We start from the raw sequence: 20,731 nt of genomic DNA, 5'->3' as shown, positions 1-20,731 counted from the left end.
AAGGGGGGAGGGGACATTGTCTTCAACTGGCATGCTGTTATCAGAGGGAATGTGTTTCTGGACACGAGATTTAGCATTCATTGGTCGTCTGAAGAAAGCTATTTCATCTGAGGATTGGACAAGAAGCTGCGTCAATTTGCTGCCCGTCTCCAAGGCACTGGTGATGCTGCCTTCACAAGCTGGCTAACGTCACGGCTCCATCACCCAGCGGGGTGTGGACTCTCTTTTTCTGTTCTTTTCTATTTAATTCTCTATTTGCTGCCTACTGCATTTCTTAATCTGTCTTCTGCCAAATGCTAACAGCATGATATTTTGCAATCATCTAGGTGAATACAAGAAAGACGAACTCCTAGAAGCTGCTAGGTAAGTGATTCCATTCATTTTAAGTGAGTATAATGCATTTAAGGGAGAAAAGGAGGAGGGCAGGTGGAGGACTATAAAAATTATAACATGTTATTGTCTTGCTTGGATTTTATACGATAATGCGGGTAAGACCTTATACTAAATCTTTGTATACTTTATTTTGCACGATTAGTGTATTAAATGAGACTGTCTTTCAATATGGTGATGATTGTAAGGTTAATTTTATTTGGAACATTTCTTAAGGTAACTGCAAACCCGAGTTGCCGAGCTTTTCGAATGATATTCTTGGAGTATTTAAATACCTATATCTTTATTTTTCTCTGGAAATTTTTCTAGCCAAGCTTGAATGAGGGGCATGAAGTAAATGTTAAAATTCTCACCCATTTTCTTTTGTTCTTGTTCATTTATAATTTAATTGATTAGCTTTTTACAGCATTTTATATGTGTTTTTAACTCCAGTGTTTTAGATCACTTATCAGAGTAAAGTTTGTTTGTAATTAAGAAGGTGACTTTATGCAGATAAATAAAATAAAAATGTAGAAAGCTACCTTATCTATGATATACCACTGGATGATGATTAACAGGAATTATTAGGAATATATTGATTGAATTGAATAAAGCAAAAGAGATTCATTCAGAACCATATTAAAGAAATCAAAGCAAGCCCATATTATTTTCTACTCTCTTGTAAAAAATATCCATAAACATTCATAAGAAGCGCTATAATTTTATAGGAATTGACTTACTACCTTTTTGTAGGAGTGGTAATGAAGAAAAACTAATGGCTTTACTGACTCCTCTAAATGTGAATTGCCATGCAAGTGATGGGCGAAAGGTAAGTCATTTAAAATATAATATTCCCCTTCAGTGATTTCTTTTTGCTTTACAGTTAAAAATTTTAAAGTTGGCATATATATGTGTACATACATATATATACACACACACGTATATATACATACATATATATGGCTGTATTTTACTGGTACCTTTTAACTGTAAAATGAAATGCTGCTGTGACATGTTCATAGAGCTGGTGAAGCATGGATCTTAAGCCTTTTCTCTTAAATGTCAGACACTGAAAGTTATTTGTTAAATGGAACTGCAGCTTTTTTAGCGATTAAAATTACAACAACATATATTATTTTCTGTGTATGATAATGGAAATTAGAGATATTTGTTTACATCCTAATTACCCATCTTGGTTAGGATATAATTTTTATTTCTTTTTGGCAGAGGAAAATTTGTTTGCTAGGCAACCAACACTTTTTCCATTTAAAGCTGAGAAAATGCTAATGATTTTTTTAGGTCTATTGTAACGGCCCTGCTTTTTTTTTATTGGCTAAGTTTTCATCGTTATATGTTGAAAGAAAGTATTAAAGCAGAGAAAAATATTCTGTATTAATATACAGTTGTCATAAATGTAAGGTAATATATAAAATATGCAGTGGTATCTTCATTATCTGCTTCATATTCTTGCTGAATGGAGACTGAAAATGTAATCCTTTATAGCCTTTGGTATCTGACCGCAAAGTTTTGCAGTGATTTGCCTTATAGATATGGAAAAACAAAACACTTGGTACTATAAAGTCTTTTTTAAAATGTTGGTTAATTTTTTAATGTTAAAGGATGGCTTTTATATTTTTAAAACCTAAAACATTTTTAAAGTTACACTGCAGATATTGAGGAATTTCTTGTACCTAATAATTAAAGAATTAATTCCTTTGGAATTATTTATATCGAAAATATACTATGGAAAGTATCAGGATGGATGGTACCCCTTAGAAATAATGAACTGTTTTGCTTTTAAAAACTCATTTTTCTCTGAGTGATAATTTTATAGATTAAAATTATTCAGCTTTCCTTTCACTTTTTTCCCTATACTAATGAAACACATATAATAGTGGCATTGAATTGAATCCTTCCAAATATATGTTGTTATTGAAGATGGCTTGTATATTATTTCACATGGCCTAATGAATGTTTAGTTTCTCTGGATAATTTGGAGAGAGACTTGTACTTTAATGGTAGGTTAAATTATGTATATATAAAACTATAAATTAGCAAAGATTTACTTGGTACTATTAATGACTTTTGGGAGATGTTTTTAAATGGTTACTGCTCATTTTCCCTTCAATTTTGAAGTTGCTTTGGGAGTTTTAACTTCCTTGAGTTACTTTGAGTTCCAGATTTTGTTTGGATCCTTTTAGTAGATAAGGCGACTTTTATCACTATGCAGAAAGAACCCTTCTTATCTGTAAATGCAGGTATATCTTTAGACAGAGCTCTTTTAGAGCCCAGCCTACTTCAGTTTTCCACAGCCATTTTAATATTCCAAAATTTATGTGAGATTACTATAACAGGAGTCAGTTTCCATCCCAGCCTCATTCTCCCATCCTTACCCTTACACCTTGACAGCCCCATTCCTAGCTCAGTAAATCAAAATAATTAAGGAGTGTGAACACTGATAATTAACAAATTACCTCTTCTCCTTGCTTCAGTCCCTACACAAATATGTAGAACTTCTTTATTTTTCCTTCTCCCCAAAGGAGGATACACTTCCTTTATTCCTGTAGCTGAAACTAACATATTCCTCATTCAAATTCCTATGGCTCCTTTTCTGTATTACTCTATGGTATTTACCGCAGAGTTCTTGAATTGTGGTTATTCATACGTATCTTTTTCTTCTACTTGGCTATTAGCTCTCTTTTGTACCGGACCAAGCCTGGCATTTTGCATGTAGCAAAAACTTAGGCTACGAATATGCTCCCAGATGAACATAATTTTATCCTTCGAGTGAAAAAAATCATCTGTGCTCTTTGCCAGTTAGAAAATTAACTCAGAAGTATATGAATGGGGAATTGTATATTTTCTGTTATTATATATTATTACTAGTATTATTTTATCAATTTATTTTTGAGTAATTGTACCACAAGGGAGAATTATATATTTTAATGTGTAGAACATTTTTAAGTACATGTCTCAAATATTACTATTATACTGATGGTTTCACAACATATAAATAATGTAATAATTTTCCAAAATATGCTCCTATACTTTTTTAGATTATCAATTTTCTCAAATTAGATAGAAAAAGAAAATTAGACTTAAGCGTTTATTAGGTTTTGGTGCTATGCATATAACATAAAAAATCATTCAAAATTGTTCATCAGAATGCAAATAAAATTTCATGTTTAAAATTGAATAATGTTCATATTTAGATATTACCCTTGTTTATGGCACAGAGCAATTCTTATTAGATATGCCAGTTGCAGTAAAGCCGTGAAGTGGTAGATATTGTGGGTGCTGATGGAGATTGGGAAAAGATTCTTTAGTTATGACAGTCTCTTTTGTTTTCTTGCTATTGATATCAAGAGGATGTGTAAGCAAATCTAGCTGCTGAATTACAAGTCAATCTTATATATTTAGTATTTTTCCAGGCCATTAGCATGTGTTTATCTAGAATTAGGAAGTCAGATTGTATATAAACAAGAGGATACAGGTACTTTACATGTATAATAAATTAGTCAGGTATATGAAGTTTTATTTCTTGAATTTGCATTTTAGAACACAGTGCAGAATTAAATTCATTTTTAGCAGGTTTTTAAATGACTGTATCAATGCTTAACTGAATCCTTGCCTGTCACTGTTTTTACTACGATTCCTGGTTTGTAAATTTTAAAAGCCCATGGAAGTGTCAATTTTGTAATGTTTTTAGAAAAGCAATGTTCCTTATACACTAACTAGTGGGTGGAGAAATTGCCTAGATATATGTGGGGGGTTTAGACGTCAGCATTCCTTTTCCAAGTGGTACGTGGGCTTGTACAGTGACAGTGTAAATTTAAATAGTCTCTTAATTCTGTACTGTGACCTGATGGTTATCCCATTAGGTAATATCTCAGTGGTTAAAATTTTTATTTCCCACAGACATTTGTTTTTATAACCTGTAGAATCTGAAAATAGTGAAGTACCAATAAGGTTTTAAGTAACTTACGTGGTTATATTTTGCTTTTATTTGACATGTAAATCAAAGCAGAGCTTGACTGCTCTAGAAATTTCCAGGTGGTGTTGTTTTCCCTAAAAAGCAAAGGCAGAAACATTTTTTGTAATGTTTTGTTCTAAAATGCTACTTTCATACAATTACACACCTGTTCTAATACTGGCCACTTTAGAAACATAGGGGCATAGATATAATTTATTTTTCTTCTGTCTCTTGCCCATTGTGATTAGGCATAGCGTTCCATAGTTTCTTATTTTGAATTTCAGCGACCAGGTCCTTAAAACAGATTGCTTCCTTTCTGTAATTCCTATATTTTCAAACTTAGATGTCTTGTCCTTTGATCTCTCTTTACAGCATGTTCTATCATGATCAGACATTTTGTTAGCAATTATCCGAATATTCTGGTCTTGTTTGCTATATAAATTTGAGATGGTGGTCGTCTCTTGTTTTGCAATATTAATTTTTATAAGGATACCTTTTTACAATGAATGAAAATAAGTATTTGAATACATCTCAGATTATTCCAACACTCAACCCTCTTCAGAGTTCTTTTAGGTCCCTTTCCTGGCTGCCTTTATCCCCTTCCAAAATAAATGTCCTAAATTTATGCCCTCCTTATAACAAGGAATAGGTTGGAGTTTGGCATTACTGTACATATTCCTAAATAGAAATAATATGTATCTTTGCATGCATTTACTATGCATACTATTGCTGTAATTGTATGTCACCAAATATTGAAAGTAACTAATGGTTGGTTGGAATTTTGTTTTTATTATAAAATATTCAATGTTATGGTAGTTTCTTTCTGCTCCTTTTGTTCATTCAGTCAGCACTCAATACATGCCATGTATAGGTCACTGTGCTAAGTGTCATGGGAGATAACTGTGTGTTTAATGGTATTGGTTCACAAGGAGCTCAAAATTGTTAGAATGATGAAGACATAATCCAGGACATTGAAGCCAGTGCCTAAAAAAATATGATTCCTTTTGCTGTGATACAAAGTGTAGATTTAAGGTGAGATTTTTTTTCTTGCTCTTTTATTTTTAAAGCATTAGTATTTAGACATGTATGCTCTTCTGTAAGAAATCACAAATTTAGATGAAAGGCAACTGGAGGAGCATGATTTAAATTCAGAAAGATTAACTGAAGAGTTTCTCTAAATGTCAGATTTCTACTGTGTAAATGTTTGCTTCCATAAAATAGTTAATAATGAATAAGACTCTGGAAATGGAGAACAGTAAATTGTTTAAAAACTATTTTTTAATAGAGATCAATCAGAAGTAAAGTAGAATTTAGTACCATCCCTTGTAGATACCATAGAAAACTATGTGATATAGTCAAAAGAGCAAATAGGCTTTGAGGCCAAACAGATGGATTCTGTTCTCTGCTCTTCCACTTTCTAAGTGTGTGACTATGGCTCTACAGTTTTCAGTGTATCCTTTACTAAATGGGGATAATGATACCTATTCCACAAGACATTTGAGAGGATTAAATGAAATAATGTGATAAATGTAGCACATAGCAGAACTTCAGAAACTTAGATCCCTACTCCTCTGCTACATTTTTTGCTTTTGAGCGTATTTAGAATGGACACATACATACTTCTGAGTACTTCTGCATCCCCCACTTCTCCACTTAAATTGTCTTTATTACCAAGCTCAGTCCCAGGTGGCATTTGGATAAAACGTAGGTTACCAGGTAATCTACAAAGCATACAATCGAATTAATTGTCTTGGAACTTGGTCTTTGTCTCCTCCCCACCCCACATCACATTTAATAAATTAAATTTGTTTATTTTTGCAGCTTATAAATTCAGAAGTGTGTTCATAAGATACATATACCCATTTTTTAAGAATATATTTATTAAAAATTAATATCCAGCTGAAAATAATGCCACAACATTCATTTGAATTCCATAAAGCACATCCAGTGTAGCACAAAGAATATGTAGGATTAATGCAATGGTTTTTGCAATTTATACTTAAATTTTAGGGTTATGTGAATTTGTCATATTCTAATACAGTATTCTTGGTTAACACCTCCCTCCTTCAGTGTAAGTCTTCTCTAAATATTTTGCTGGAGCAGGATTTTAACAGTCCTCATATTGTTACTTTGACAACCCCTCGATGAACCGGGCCTCTCATTATTTATGCTCTTGTCTAGTCCCCTCCCACACAGACTGTGAACTAAGCCTGGGACTGCTTTGATGAATAAAATGAAGTAGAAGTGATGCCATGCCAGGTTTAGGACTAGCCCTTGGAATTGGCCTGGTAGCTGCAGTTTCTTGCTTTTGGAATACTCTTTCTTGGATCCCAGCTGCCATGCCATGAGGAAGCACAAGCAGCTGTATGGAGAAGTTCATGTGGGGAAGAACTGAGGCCTCTAGCCAAAGACCCACCAAGCTTGGTTAAGGCTCTAGATGACTAACTCTCCACGTGTCCTAGACTTTTAGCCTCAGCTGAGTGTCCAGTCCAGCCTCAAGTTGACATCAATCGTCCTAACACCTAGCTCATACCACATAGAGCAGAAGAGCCACCCAGGGTGGTTTGTTGTGTAGTAATAGCTAACTGAAATACCCCTGCTATAAGAAAGTATTGAGTATAACTCAATGCATATTGTCTATTGGTCAAGAAAGTTTGCGTCATTTCTCAGGCAGATTACTGAAAATGGTTCTCTCACAGCTGCTTGGAAGAATAAGTGAAGATTTTTAAACAAATCACCAAACATATTTATTTCTTTTGATATGTTCACTTACTTTGTATTTATATCTTACAATTTAAGACTTTTTTTCCCTCAGAAAGCAAAAAATAATTTTATGCACATCTTTATGGGTCATGGCATTGTAGGAAAAAGCAGGAAGTTGAAGCTAGAAGACCAAGTTTTAAGCTAAAATTATTACTAGCTATGTGATCATGGCAAGTTTTATTATATCTCTGAGTTCTCAGTCTTTTAGCCTAAAAAATGATGGCTTTGGGCCACATGAGCTCCAATTTACCTTTCAACTCTAACATTTTAAGATTGTTATGTATTTTGTTACTTATTTTTCATCAGAGTAAGTAATACAGACTTGGATTATGTAAGAGTCGGCAGATAAAACACTCCTGGTATCTGGAATAAAGTTTATATACAGCCTTTTTCCCCTTTAAGAAAGTGTTAGCATTACCTGAGGGCCCATGCGTGGCTCCCTGTGGCCTTTAGTGGCCTTTATCATCCTTCTCTGTTCTTGCCACATCTTGGTAGATAAAATGTCAGACCATTTTTTAGTGTCCAACTTTTCTGGCTCATAGTTTAGATGTTACTTGGGATTATAAGAAGGTCAAAATGCAGTAAGTGTGCATTAGGGAACTCTTCAAGTACTTTAAGTTTAATTATATATCTAATCAAATCACTTCTTTAAAGTACATCTTGCTGAACAGTGCATGTCTTAACGGTAATGCAGAAATCCCTTGGAGCAAGTTTTCTTGCCTGCTTACGTTGGGATATAGTGTATAAAATCTTTATGCATGTGTATATTCATTGTGTAACAATAAGGCCTGAAAATGTCTTTTTTATTTTTCATTAGGGGATCACTACTACTAAAACAGTCTCTATTTTGTCGAGCATGACATGTCTCCTGGTGAGGGTAATTAGTACCCATGCCAACTATGTTCTGTTTTTCTCTTTGAGAAAAGAGTTTTTAGTAGGAAGGGACCTGTGTTAAAAAGCAGGTGGTAAAACTTAGGAATTCAGTCAAGCTCAGCTTAGCCGCCCTCCTCTGGACTTCGGTTTCTCCTATACTCATATCCCAAAACCACAAGTTTCCTGCACTTTTCAATATTAGACTAGTTGAGGGATAAAAAAGGAGCGAGTACTAAATCATTTTGCTGGGAACATGATTCATTATTAAAATTTGATTTAGAAGCCAAATTACAAAAGTGATATTTCAGTATATCCTTTTAAAATTGTAAGCATCTAAGTTTAAAGTGCTTCTTCTGACTCTCCAAGTATACCAGACTTTATAGGGTAGGTTAGATTACAGCTGCAGCAGTAGCTTGAAAAACATCCATCTGGCAGAGTGGCAAGGGAATAGGAGATCAGGTAGAAACACAGAAGGTCACTTTATGCTATTGTTGATGTCCTAGTTCTTCAGTGAGTGGAATTGTGTTATTTACATATAGTTATTTATTAATTATTACATAATAAAGGTATTTTAAAATAGCCCTCTAGGGCTTCCCTGGTGGCGCAGTGCTTGAGAGTCCGCCTGCCGATACAGGGGTCACGTGTTCGTGCCCCGGTCCGGGAAGATCCCACATGCCGCGGAGCGGCTGGGCCCGTGAGCCATGGCCGCTGAGCCTGCGCGTCTGGAGCCTGTGCTCCGCAACAGGAGAGGGCACGGCAGTGAGAGGCCCGCTCACCGCAAAAAAAAAAAAAAAAAAAAAAATAGGCCTCTAATGATTATGATTTGATTATGGTCTCTCTGGCTTAAACTGTTTAGTTAATGTCAGTTGACAGTAGATTATTCCGCAAAAAGTTTTTAAATCCTTTTAGTAAAGGGTGAACCTTAGTATGTGAAAAAGGCTTGCTTAGTTACAAAAAGAAGTCTGATGTCAGAAACTCTTCTGGCCTAAGGAAAGGCAGCAAAAAGTGGAGAGTTCATTATGGATTTGAGAACTCTGATATTATCTGTAGCTTTGAATTAGTATTATTAGAAACAGTTGTTTGGCCATAATGTGAAAACAATATAAACAATTAATTTCTTAATTCATTGTGTACCAGTTACCTGGTATCTCAGTTAGCTCGGGCTGCCATACCATACTGGGTTCCTGGCTTGTGGAGGGCTGCCTTTTTGCTGAGAGAGAAAGAGAGCGCTTGGCTCTCTCTTCTTTGTAAGGGGCACTAATCCCATTATGAGGGCTTCTACCCTCATGACCTCATCTAGCCCTAATTACCTCCTGAAGGCCCTGTCTCCAAATCCCATCATGTTGAGGGTCAGGTCTTCAACATGTAAACTGGAAGGGCGGACACACTCACCTGGTTATTTTTGTATGCTACTTTTTTTTTCTTTTTTAAAGAAGTATAATAATTGTTCAGGAAATCTCCCCTCCCCCACCTCTGAAGCATATTCATCCATTCTCTCACTTGCGTAATTAATTTAGAATTATAAAAGGAAATTTCTAAAAGTATCAAGAATCTTAATATCCTTTTTAAAAGAAGGCTATTTTCAGTGACTAATAAGAAAATGTCTTTCTCTGCTAAGAATGGCATCAATAGTAAAACTTTAAAAACACTATAAATACCGTGCATAATTATTTGAAATACATATTGGGTAGTCAAATTAGTAAATTTGGAAATAGACTAAATATAAAATACTTCATATGTTGATTTTCCTTTTGTAAAGATGCTTTAATTTTTCAGTAGTAACATGGTAATACCCTACTCTGAATACCATAAAAATTCCCCTAAAGTAATCTCCTAGTGTCTGAGAGGGTTCAATACCCGTTAGAATTGGGTAAGGAGGCTTCCGCAGGGAATAGAGCTAGAGACCTCTGCTCCTGGCCGCCTTTGGCTGCTGAATTCACATGTGCAAACTCAGAAATGTCAGGACTCGATCACTGAAGGAACTTTGAGGTAACAGCATGTCTCCCAAGCCCTAGAGCTCTGAAGCACACTACAATCAGATAACAGAATTTCTCATTCTCTAGTTTATACGGTTAAAATGACTGTCCAAGGATCTAAGGTGGAATGATTTCCCCATAAATAATCTTTAAATGACAATTGGTGGACTTGTTTCCTTGTACTTCCAGAATAAGTCATCTATCTGTTGAACGTTAGTTAGAATCTTTGATGTTTAGATTTGAAAACTTAAGATTGTAAATATTAATTATAAAAAGGAATTCATGTGAGGTTTGAGTAGTGTGAAAACTTTTCTTTTGAAAAGTATAAGACATCAGGTTACTGTCAGACCAAGAAATTTGATGTCCATAAAGTCTGCCAGCTGTTTCTCATTAAGCAATGCAAAATTAATGTTGCACCTTCTGAAAGTGCTAAGCATTCTTTTTTCTTTCCCATATAAACCCTATGAGAGGACACTAGAAACTCATTTTCGTGCATACATTTCAATTCTTCAGCTGATTCTGAGGCTGAAAAAGAGAAACACAAATTTCTGGCTGTTGAAGAATCCCCTTGGAGTTTCCACAATGATAATGTTGAGTTAAAATTTAATTAAGTTGGCATTCAGAGCTTTACCCTCACAAAATTACCCTGTGGATTACCCGCTCTTTATTGTCTGTTCATTTCCTTTCCCCTATCCTTCTCTTCCCCATACATAAGACTTAAAGTAAGGATAGTCCTTTATAGACTCATTTTAAAAAATAAACTTTTACTATATAAGGCAATTGAAGTACAGAAATTTTGTTTTATGAGATATTTCATAAATTCTACAAATTTTCAAATGCCTTAGGTTCCTTCCTAAAGATGACTACATATGTTACTTTGGAAAAGCATACTCTTTGAGACTAAAATATCAATCATTATTCTACCTCACAGAACTTTATTTGGAAGAGGACTTAAATGCCAACTAGTCCAACCTCCCAGTGCAATGCTGGAAGCTTTACTGTAATGCTGACAGGTTGTCATCTGGCTCTGCTTGAATGCATAGCCAGACCATATCTGGATTTAGCACCAAACTTAGGGTTTCACAATTTAAGGAGGGATGGTGACCAGGAAGGTAGTCAAGAAATTATTCTGGAAGAAGCAGTTGAATCAATTGGAGGGATTTAGTTCAAGAAAAGACCAAATGACTGTTAGAGATACATAGAAAAATCCAGCACTAGGAAAGAAGCAGGTAAATTTTCTTCTCCAGTTTCAATATTCTGTTATTCCTCCATGTCCCCTGATGCTTATTATTATTATTATTATTATTTGCGGTATGCGGGCCTCTCACTGTTGTGGCCTCTCCCGTTGCGGAGCACAGGCTCCGGACGCGCAGGCTCAGCGGCCATGGCTCACGGGCCCAGCCGCTCCGTGGCATGTGGGATCCTCCCGGACCGGGGCACGAACCCGTGTTCCCTGCATTGGCAGGCGGACTCTCAACCACTGCGCCACCAGGGAAGCCCTATTTTATTTTATTTTTTGGCTGCGTTGGGTCTCTGTTGCTGCTCCTGGGCTTCCTCTAGTTGCGGCAAGCAGGGACTACTCTTCGTTGCAATGCGCGGGCTTCTCATTGTGGTGGCTTCTCTTTGTTGTGGAGCACGGGCTCTAGGCGCGCAGGCTTCAGTAGTTGTGGCACACAGGCTTAGTTGCTCTGCGGCATGTGGAATCTTACCGGACCAGGGCTTGAACCTGTGTCCCCTGCATTGGCAGGCAGATTCTTAACCACTGCGCTACCATGGAAGTCCTCATGCTTATTATTTTAAATAACTTCTTTTGTTAAGAAGTCCTACATTTCTAGGGAACCCTCCTACACTGTTGGTGAAAATGTAAGTTGGTGCAGCCACTATGGAGAACAGTATGGTTTCTTAAAAAACTAAAAATAGAGTTAACATATGATCCAGTATTCCCACACCTGGGCATATATCCAGAAAAGATGAAAACTTTAAGTCGAAAAGATACATACACCCCAATGTTCATAGCAGCACTATTTACAATAGCCAGGACATGGAAGCAACCTAAATGACCATCAACAGATAGATGAATGGATAAAGAAGATACATACATACAGTGGAATATTACTCAGCCATAAAAATGGATGAAATAATGCTATTTGCAGCAACATGGATGGACCTAGAGTGAAGTAAGACAGAGAAAGACAAATATCATATGATACAAATTGTATGTGGAATCTAAAATGAACTTAATTACAAAACAGAAATAGACTTACAGACATAGAAAACAAACTATGGTTACCAAAGTGAAGAGGCAGGGGAGGTATAAATTAGGAATTTGGGATTAACAGTACTATATATAAAATAGATAAACAACAAGGACCTAGTGTATAGCACAGGGAACTATATTCAATATCTTGTAATAACCTATAATGGAAAAGAATCTGAAAAAGGATATATATGTGAATCACCTTGCTGTATGCCTGAAATTAACACAACAATGTAAATCAACTATACTTCAAATTAAAAAAAAAAAAGTCCTACCTTTCTGGGGCATTCATCCAACAGTATGGTCACACTCTCAGTATTGATAGGGTTTGATCTGAGTGCTGAGTTGAGTCAGAACTACCAAAGTAATCCCTGCCTACCAAGAGTAATTCTTCCTGCCTCTCAGCCATACTGATCCATTTCTGAACATACTATCTAGAACCTGAGTGCCCAGCCAAAGGAAAGGAAGGAAGGCAGAATGAGAGTTCTGAAGTCAGACTTACCTGCATATGATCTCTGACTGTGCTATTAACTTGCTGTATTAACCCCCCTGTTTCTCAGTTTCCTCATTTGTTATATGGAGGTAATAATAGTTTCTAGTTCTGGTAGTAGTTGTGTAAAGTAAACAAGTTAATACATAGAAAGTACACAGTAGATTTTAGCTGTTATTTCAATAAAATACTTGGTATTTTCAAAATGTTTTTATATGTTTTATTTCATTTTAGCCAGAAAATAACACTGTGAGGAAGCCAGTACTATTGTTACCCAACTCCCTCCCATTACAGAGATAGTGACTTCAAAACATTAATACGTTAAACACTGTTAGGTTGTAGGAGAAATATGTCTATTTATGAAACTAGTCCTGATTTAATCTGCTGTGATGGGACCGTATCTATTATTAGGTGTATTTAGCTCTAGGCACTGTGCTTTAGAGAACTGTTGACCAAGAATCCCAGGACCAGAAAAAAAGACTCATAATGGGAAAGAAGTCATTATTATTAGAGGATCTAGTAAAGTGTATTCTGTAGAAGAGACAAGTTAAAGGAGATATAGTTTGGGGGGAAGGTGTGAATAAAGTATCTTTTTAAAATTTTATTTCTACTTTGGTTCATCAATTTTCATTCTCCAGATAGTTTCTCTTTTAAATTATTATTAGAATAGCCCAAGAGTTGAGAAACTTCAAGGAGACTGTCTAATCTTTATTATGGTACTACTTAAAATACCTCTTCAGAAGACAGGCATCAGTGATGAGATATATTTATTTCCATGGACTCATGCCCGTATTGATTCTCTAGCTTTTAATTTGGCTTGATTCTGATTTAAGTATCACTGTCTCAAAGAACTTCTTAGCTGTACCTCACAAGCCGATTAATCATGTCTCTGTGCCTAAAAGAAATTTAATAAGCTCTGATTATGCAGTTATTATATCTTCCTGGGAGTTTTGTATTAAAGGCTGATACAGTATTTTATTTGTAGAAGGGGAACACTGATCTATCTTAACCAAATGATAAGTTTGAATGAGATGTGTTTTGTTAAGATAACCAGAGCAGAGCTGGAACATTTGTAAATGTCCATTTATAAGGTGATGGTTAAATAATTACGATGCAGCTACACGATGGAAATACTATCCAGAGAATAAGATAGACCTCTATGTGCTAATATTTTAAGAGAAGAAAAGCAAATTGCAGAAGGAGAGTTGTCAGTATTGTAGAAAAAGAAAGAAAGGAGGGACAAAGACTGTCGTAGATTTGGGGAAACATAACGGCCCAATAACCAAATGTATTCTTCCTGACATCCGGCAAATGAACTTTTAAAAGTTTTTGAGACAGACAGGAAATTTGAATACTGACATGGGCATTAGATGATACCAAAGATTTACCACTATTTTATTAGATGTAATAATATCGGGGGTTTTTAAGAAATTGCCCATAATTTTTAGAGGCACCTACAGAAGTATGTAGTGTCTTGAATTTGCTCCAGAATACTTCAGTGGGGAAAATAAAAGAGATAACAGAAGCCAGTGTAACAAAGTCTTAATAATAAGTGATTGTTGAATCTGGGTGATGAGTACATGGATGTTCAGGTGAACACTGAAAGATCTGAGCAGATGATAAAGTTTTATGATTCTTCTCCTGATTTGGTAAAGTAGTAAGTCTTGCCTTATTCTGAATGCATGTGTGCCCTTGCAGGTGGGCACACACACACAGACACACACGCTACTTTCTGACTTGGGACAGCTCCGGAAACCAAGAAACTCATTCAGCATTAAGCCTAGCTAGAGTAGGGTGATCAACCATCCCAGTTTTCCTGGGATGCGTGACTTTCCTGAGACTAAGAATGTCTCAGGCAAACCAGGATGAATTGGTTACCCTAATCTGAAAAATTCAGGAGGATTTGATCTAGGTCAAAGTGGAAATCTTAAAGAAAACCTCAGTACACTACACATCATGCAGTTAGGCAGCTCTCTGATGACTTACATCCTGGCTTCTCAGTTGTGGTTTTGTTCTTTCCTAGGGAACGCTTCAAACATCACACAGGCCTGTGTTGAAATGTGGTGTAAATCTTTCACACAAATTCAAAATCAAATTCACCAAGCTGGATTATTCATATCCCCTGTTCTCTTTTATTAACGTAAATCAAAAGCTAACCATAACTTTCATTTCTTTTTTTACTAGTATGAGGCACTGTGTTAAGCCTTCTAACGTAAAATTAAGATATGCTGTTCATTCTCAATGAGCTCACAGTGGATTAGAGGAGACAGACACATAGGTATTTAACTATATGATTTCATGACAAGTGTTACAGTAAAAGATTGTGGCAAATAGTTTTAAGACTGTCTTTGGCAATCTTTTTAGTGACCACTTTTTGTTGCAAAAGTAGTGTCCAAAGACAGAATAAGAGGAAAGGAGATATTTATCTGGAGTACTGGTATTTTGGAATCTCATTTTAAAATCTTGTTTAAGGATTGCCACAAATTTTGTACAGGCAGACCTCGTTTTACGCTTCGCTTTAGTGTACTTCTCAGACACTGTGTTTTTACAGATGGAAGATTTGTGGCAACTCTGCGTTGAGCAAGTTTATTGGCGCCATTTTTCCAGCAGCATTTGCTCACTTCATGTTTCTGTGTCACATTTTGGTGATTCTCACAATATTTCAAACTTTTTCATTACTCTATTTGTTATGGTGATCTGTGATCAGTGGTCTTTGATGTTACTACTACGACTTGCTGAAGGCTCAGATGATGGTTAGCATTTTAATAATGTATTTTTTAACTAAGATATGTACATTTTTTTAGACATAACACTATTACACACTTAACAGACTACAGCATAGTGTAAATATAACTTTTGTATGCACTGGGAAACCAAAAAATTTGTGACTCACTTGATTGCGATATTCACTTTATTGCAGTGGTCTGGAACAAAACCCACAATATTTCTGAGGTATGCCTGTACTTTATAAAAATAGAACAATAATAATAGTCTTAAGAAATTAAGAATTTTTATCATATTTTATGTTTCTTAGATGAGAAGTGCTGTAAAGATTGGGATATTCTGTCTCTGTGTTAACTTCAAAAGCTTTCTCAGTACTAACAAACTGAGGAACCTTTCCCCAGTACCCAGCAGTCATTTGTGAGATAGCCATGTGTGTTTTGTGTTAAATGCTAAAATTCCCTTAGGATTGAATATGTAACAATACATTTCAATCTTGAGACGTAGTTTTCATGATTTCTTTGCTCAGTAGGAAAAAAATATTTGGAAATTAAATTTTGATATTCTAGGCACATAATAAAATATAGGTCTTCCAAAGGTGATGGCTGCATTGTGTATCTGTAGGATTTTCTTGCTTTGATATTTAATCCTTAGGAATACTTTGTCTTCCATTGTTCGGATTTGTTAAGGAGTCATGTGTGAAATTAAATTTAAGTGGGAAAATATTTTGTTATTTGTAGGCCTTTAGTTTTTTTAGCAAATTAATAATTGTGGCAGTTGAGCTGTTTGGAGTGAACCAGAGTGAACGATGAGGTCAGAAAGTTGGAGGTAGTACTGAGAGATTGTCTGTGGCCTTCTAGATCATTATAAAGACTTCAGCTTTACTTAGAGTGAGATGAAGAGCCATTGGAAGATTTTGAGCTGAGGACCGGAGCATCTAACATTTTAACAGGATCACTCTGCTGCACTGTTTCGTAGGCTCTCAGAGAATTATGCTGGAAGCAAGGAGGCTGTTACATCCAATCAGCTGAGAGAGGATGGTGCTTAGACCAGGATAGTGACAGTAGATGTGGTGAGAAGTGATGGGATTCTCAAGAGACTTTGGAGATAAAGCCAACAGAAATAGTCTGATGCAGTGAGCATAGTGTGTGAGAGAAAGATGACAATCAAGAAAGACTATCAAAGTTTTTGACCTGAGTAACTAAAAGGATGGAGTTGCCATTAACAGCAATAGGAAATTCTGCAGAGTAGCTTTTGGAGGGAATACTAAGAGCTCAGTTTGGGACATGATAAGCATGCAGTGTCTCCTGTATATCCGTAAGGTGATGTCAAGTAGCACGTTAGATTATGAGAGTTTGGAGTTCAGCAAAGAAGACTGAACTGGAGATAGAATTGAGGAGTTGTCAGCATATAAATGTTTAGAGCCCCAAGACTGCATGAGATCACCAAAGAGTGAGTGTAGATAATGAGGAAAAGAGATCTAAGGACACAGTCCTGGAGTTCTCCAATGTCAAGAAAGTGAGGAGCAACCAGAAAAGAAGTGTGGGTACCTAGGTGTCCTAGGTTTCCAAGGGGAAAACATTTCAAGAAGGAAGAAGTGCTCAGCTATGTCAGATGATGCTGATAGGTAAAGTAAGATGAGGACTGATAAATGACCGTTAAGAAATAACTTCTAAGATACTTAATAAGGTGATAATAAGTAATAACCACCATTTGTTGAGCTTTTTCTATGTGATACTGTATTAGGTGCTTTATATAGTTATCTATAATGCATGAAATAGCCTTATATGGTAGGAATTATAATTCTCATTTTACAGATATTAGAAACCAAGGCTCAGAGACATTAAGAAGTTAGTCCAAAGCCATATACCTTGTAAATTTTGCAGAGGAGGAATGCAAACCCAAGGCTTAAAAGCCTCTACTCACTTCCTTATATTGTGGTGCCTGCACTTCTGTTAAAGTTGCATCCACAGTCTTATAACAGGTTGTCAGTTGTTCCTATTTTAACTATGCATGTATGTGTAGGATAAGTTAATGCATTATTGTATGCTGCAAATCTATATCATAAAAAGCAAAGATAAATGTATATATATAAGTTTATTGTTTCCTATGGCCTGATTCCAAGGAGAAAACTTTGAATTATGAGATTTATTTAAGTAAGGATTCTTTTTTCTGTAAACATTTTACAATATGAAAATATTAGTAATAACATTTCTCTTACAGCAGAATAATATTAAGATGGGTTTTTGATAGAGTTTTTATATTTGCAGTTGTTTCATACTTTATCACCCTACATGTTTTTTATTTTATTCTTTTTTTTTTTTTTTTTAAAGAAGATGTTGTGGGTAGGAGTTTATTTATTTATTTTTGCTGTGTTGGGTCTTCGTTTCTGTGCGAGGGCTTTCTCTAGTTGTGGCAAGCGGGGGCCACTCTGCATTGCGGTGCGCTGGCCTCTCGCTATCGCAGCCTCTCTTGTTGCGGAGCACAGGCTCCAGACGCGCAGGCTCAGTAGTTGTGGCTCACGGGCCTAGTTGCTCCACGGCATGTGGGATCTTCCCAGACCAGGGCTTGAACCCGTGTCCCCTGCAGTAGCAGGCAGATTCTCAACCACTGCGCCACCAGGGAAACCCCCTATTTTATTCTTTTTATCGCTCTACATGTTTGACTTTTAAAGTATTCCCAACAAAAAATCTGTTTTAAGAATAAAGATGAGGTGTGTAAACTGACAGTGACTGCTGTCTTGTGCACAGTGATGCCTTAAATGTTTGATTCTTGTGTTTGCTAGTTTACAGCCAACACAAAATTATCGAGTAACATGTGTGAGTATTTTACAAATGGGCCTGCTTTCCTTTTTTTTCCAAACCAAAATTACACTCTGTTAATTATCCTAGCATTTAGAAAATTACTCTTATCGTTGCTATGCCATTTGGTAGTTGAGGTATAAAGTTGGCACTATGTGGTAACCATTCACTAGATCACATGATTTTAATTGCTTTGCATCAGAAGATAGCATTTAGTATATAATGTTTAGTGATAAATTTTTTTCTAGAGGAAAAACTCCTGGACTCTTAGTAGTATAAGCTTGTTCAAATCATTGTTTGTTCTCAATTTGTACTTTTTCTTTTTGCTTTATACCATTTCCTCAAATTTATTGCAGGCATTTCACAGATTTTTATGTGCCTTCCAATGATACTATTTAGTTTGCACAGTTAGCATCCACATTGGAATGACTCCTCAGAAAGTTTCATCCTGCTTGTTCTGTACTCACTCTCCCTGTGAGTTCATCCACTCCCGTAGCTCAACTACCTCTACTTAGATGCTGCTACCATTTTGCTAACTGACACTGTCATTATCTCCCTCCTAGATTAGTCCTGCAGGCTTCTATTCAGGTCTTCCTGTCGTTAGATTTGCCCTCCCTCTCCAGTTTATTCTCTACTGAGTAACCAGAGTGATCTTTCCAAAACTCCATTCTTAGTCCCATTACCACTAGGGTATCGTATAGGCACTCAAACACAATAAACCCAAACCTCACATTCTCTCCCTTTGGGTTCCCTTTCCTTCCCTTCCCTTCCCTTCCCTTCTCTTCTTCCCTCTCTCCCTCCCTCCCTTCTTCTTTTCCTTCCTCTATCACTGACATTTCCAAACTGGAAGCTGCTATATCCCTTACTACTTATTATCAATTATCAGATTCTAGCAATTCTCCTTCCTAATAGTTTTTGACACTCACTCCTCAACTTCATTTTTTAACAACTGCTCTTTTTCAGGCCTTCTATCACTTTCTACTATTTCAATTACAGAGCCTTCTAGTTTATTTGAGTTATATAAGTTTTAAAATTATACAGATTAAAAATTATATTACCATTTTCAAAGCATTATAGATAATTTTTAGTCTCATAATGATTTTTTAAAATCCAGAAACTAGATATAATTTTTTGATTTGGCCTTCTATATGAACAATTAGTGTGTGTGTATATGTATTCATTCATTTAGGGACTTAGTTTATTTTCAAGAATAAGAAATAAATACTATTATTGACCCAACTATATACAAATAAAATTTTGTAAGAGATACTTAATATGAAAAAAGAAAATCTTTTTGTGCATCAGCAATGAAATTGTCACCTTTTCATTATAATATTAAATGTCAGCTATGTCCTTTGAGAGCTTACTGACACATGGACCATTCATCCAAAGCAGTTACTATCTCTTGAGGAAGCTTCCCAACTGCAGTTTAAAGTCAAATTCAGCCCTGAAAGTGGGCCAAGAAGGAGTGACAGGAACTAGATTTACCTTCCTTCCTGAAACAATTAAAAAAAAAAAAACTGGATAAAATATATGAAACTGGTTTTCAGAAGTTGAACATCAGGCAGTACATAGTAGTGATCCTTGAGTGATAGGAATCAAATAAGGTGAGTTCTGTGATTGCTCCAGGTTGCTGCCTAGAAAGAATTTCCAGGCCTTGATGCAGGGAGGGAAAATCCAGGAGGCACCCAGTGGTTTCCCTGACTTGAGAAGATGGAATTAGAAGATTGAGGAGACCAAGGTGGCAAGAGTTAGCAAGGTGGAGGACCAGGGAAGGGAGAGCTGCACAGAGAAGAGAGCTCCAGAGAGCTGCAAAGGATCCCCTTACTATCTTCAGCTGAGTACTGATTGATACAGATATGAGGAAACTACCTGAGGCTGATAAAGGAACCGCCCAAAAGGATTAGAGGTAACAATCCTAGCAACTCACAGAGACTTTAATCATTTCTGTTGCCACCAGCCAGAAGGGACAAACCTCATAATTCATTAGATATCATAGAGTACTCAAAAGGGTAATGCTTCAGTAGAAGGGGAAAATTAGTCCTAGAACAAAGGCTGCTCTGGTCCTGCTTACAAAGCTTAAACACAAGCTTTGAAAACAACCTAACATCTGTACAATTGGAGTCCCCAAAAGAGAGAATGGTAAGAGAGAGGGCAGAAAAAATATTTGAGGAAATAATAGCTGAAAGTTTTACAAATTTGATGAAAACTGTAAATAATAGATCGAAGAAGCTCAGCCAGCCCCAAGCACACACATACACCAAAAAAAGAAGGAAAAAAAAAAAACAAACTGTACCAAGGTACAGCACAAGTCAAATTTCTTAAAGTCTGTGATAAAGAGAAATTATGAATGTATCCAGAACAAAAATCACATGTACATAGGAGTAAGGATAGCATGTAGGCAGATTTCTAGTCTGAAACAATGCAAGCCAGAAGATAGTGAAACAACATCTTTAAAATGTTAAAGGATGGGGAAAATAAGCCCTGAAAATAATTTGGTAGTCCCTA

General features: G+C 36.0%; 1 protein-coding gene across 3 annotated transcripts in view; it reads left to right on the top strand.

Moving 5' to 3' along the window:
• TNKS (tankyrase) overlaps positions 1-20,731 on the top strand; it is a 176,695-nt gene that overhangs the window by 85,401 nt on the left and 70,563 nt on the right. For all 3 annotated transcript variants that reach the window (XR_004475386.2, XM_004277152.4, XM_033400604.2), the window contains exons 4-5: positions 327-363; positions 1,123-1,198. Coding sequence is in view for 2 of the 3 variants with exons in the window: in XM_004277152.4 (XP_004277200.1) it covers positions 327-363; positions 1,123-1,198 (113 nt within the window). In the remaining variant the exon portion in view is untranslated. The remainder of the gene's footprint in view (positions 1-326; positions 364-1,122; positions 1,199-20,731) is intronic.

This window comes from Orcinus orca, chromosome 21 (genome assembly GCF_937001465.1).
Source record: "Orcinus orca chromosome 21, mOrcOrc1.1, whole genome shotgun sequence".
Classification (NCBI taxonomy): domain Eukaryota; kingdom Metazoa; phylum Chordata; class Mammalia; order Artiodactyla; family Delphinidae; genus Orcinus; species Orcinus orca.
Note: the sequence above shows the minus strand (reverse complement) of the source record. Positions and strands in the feature narration are given on the sequence as shown.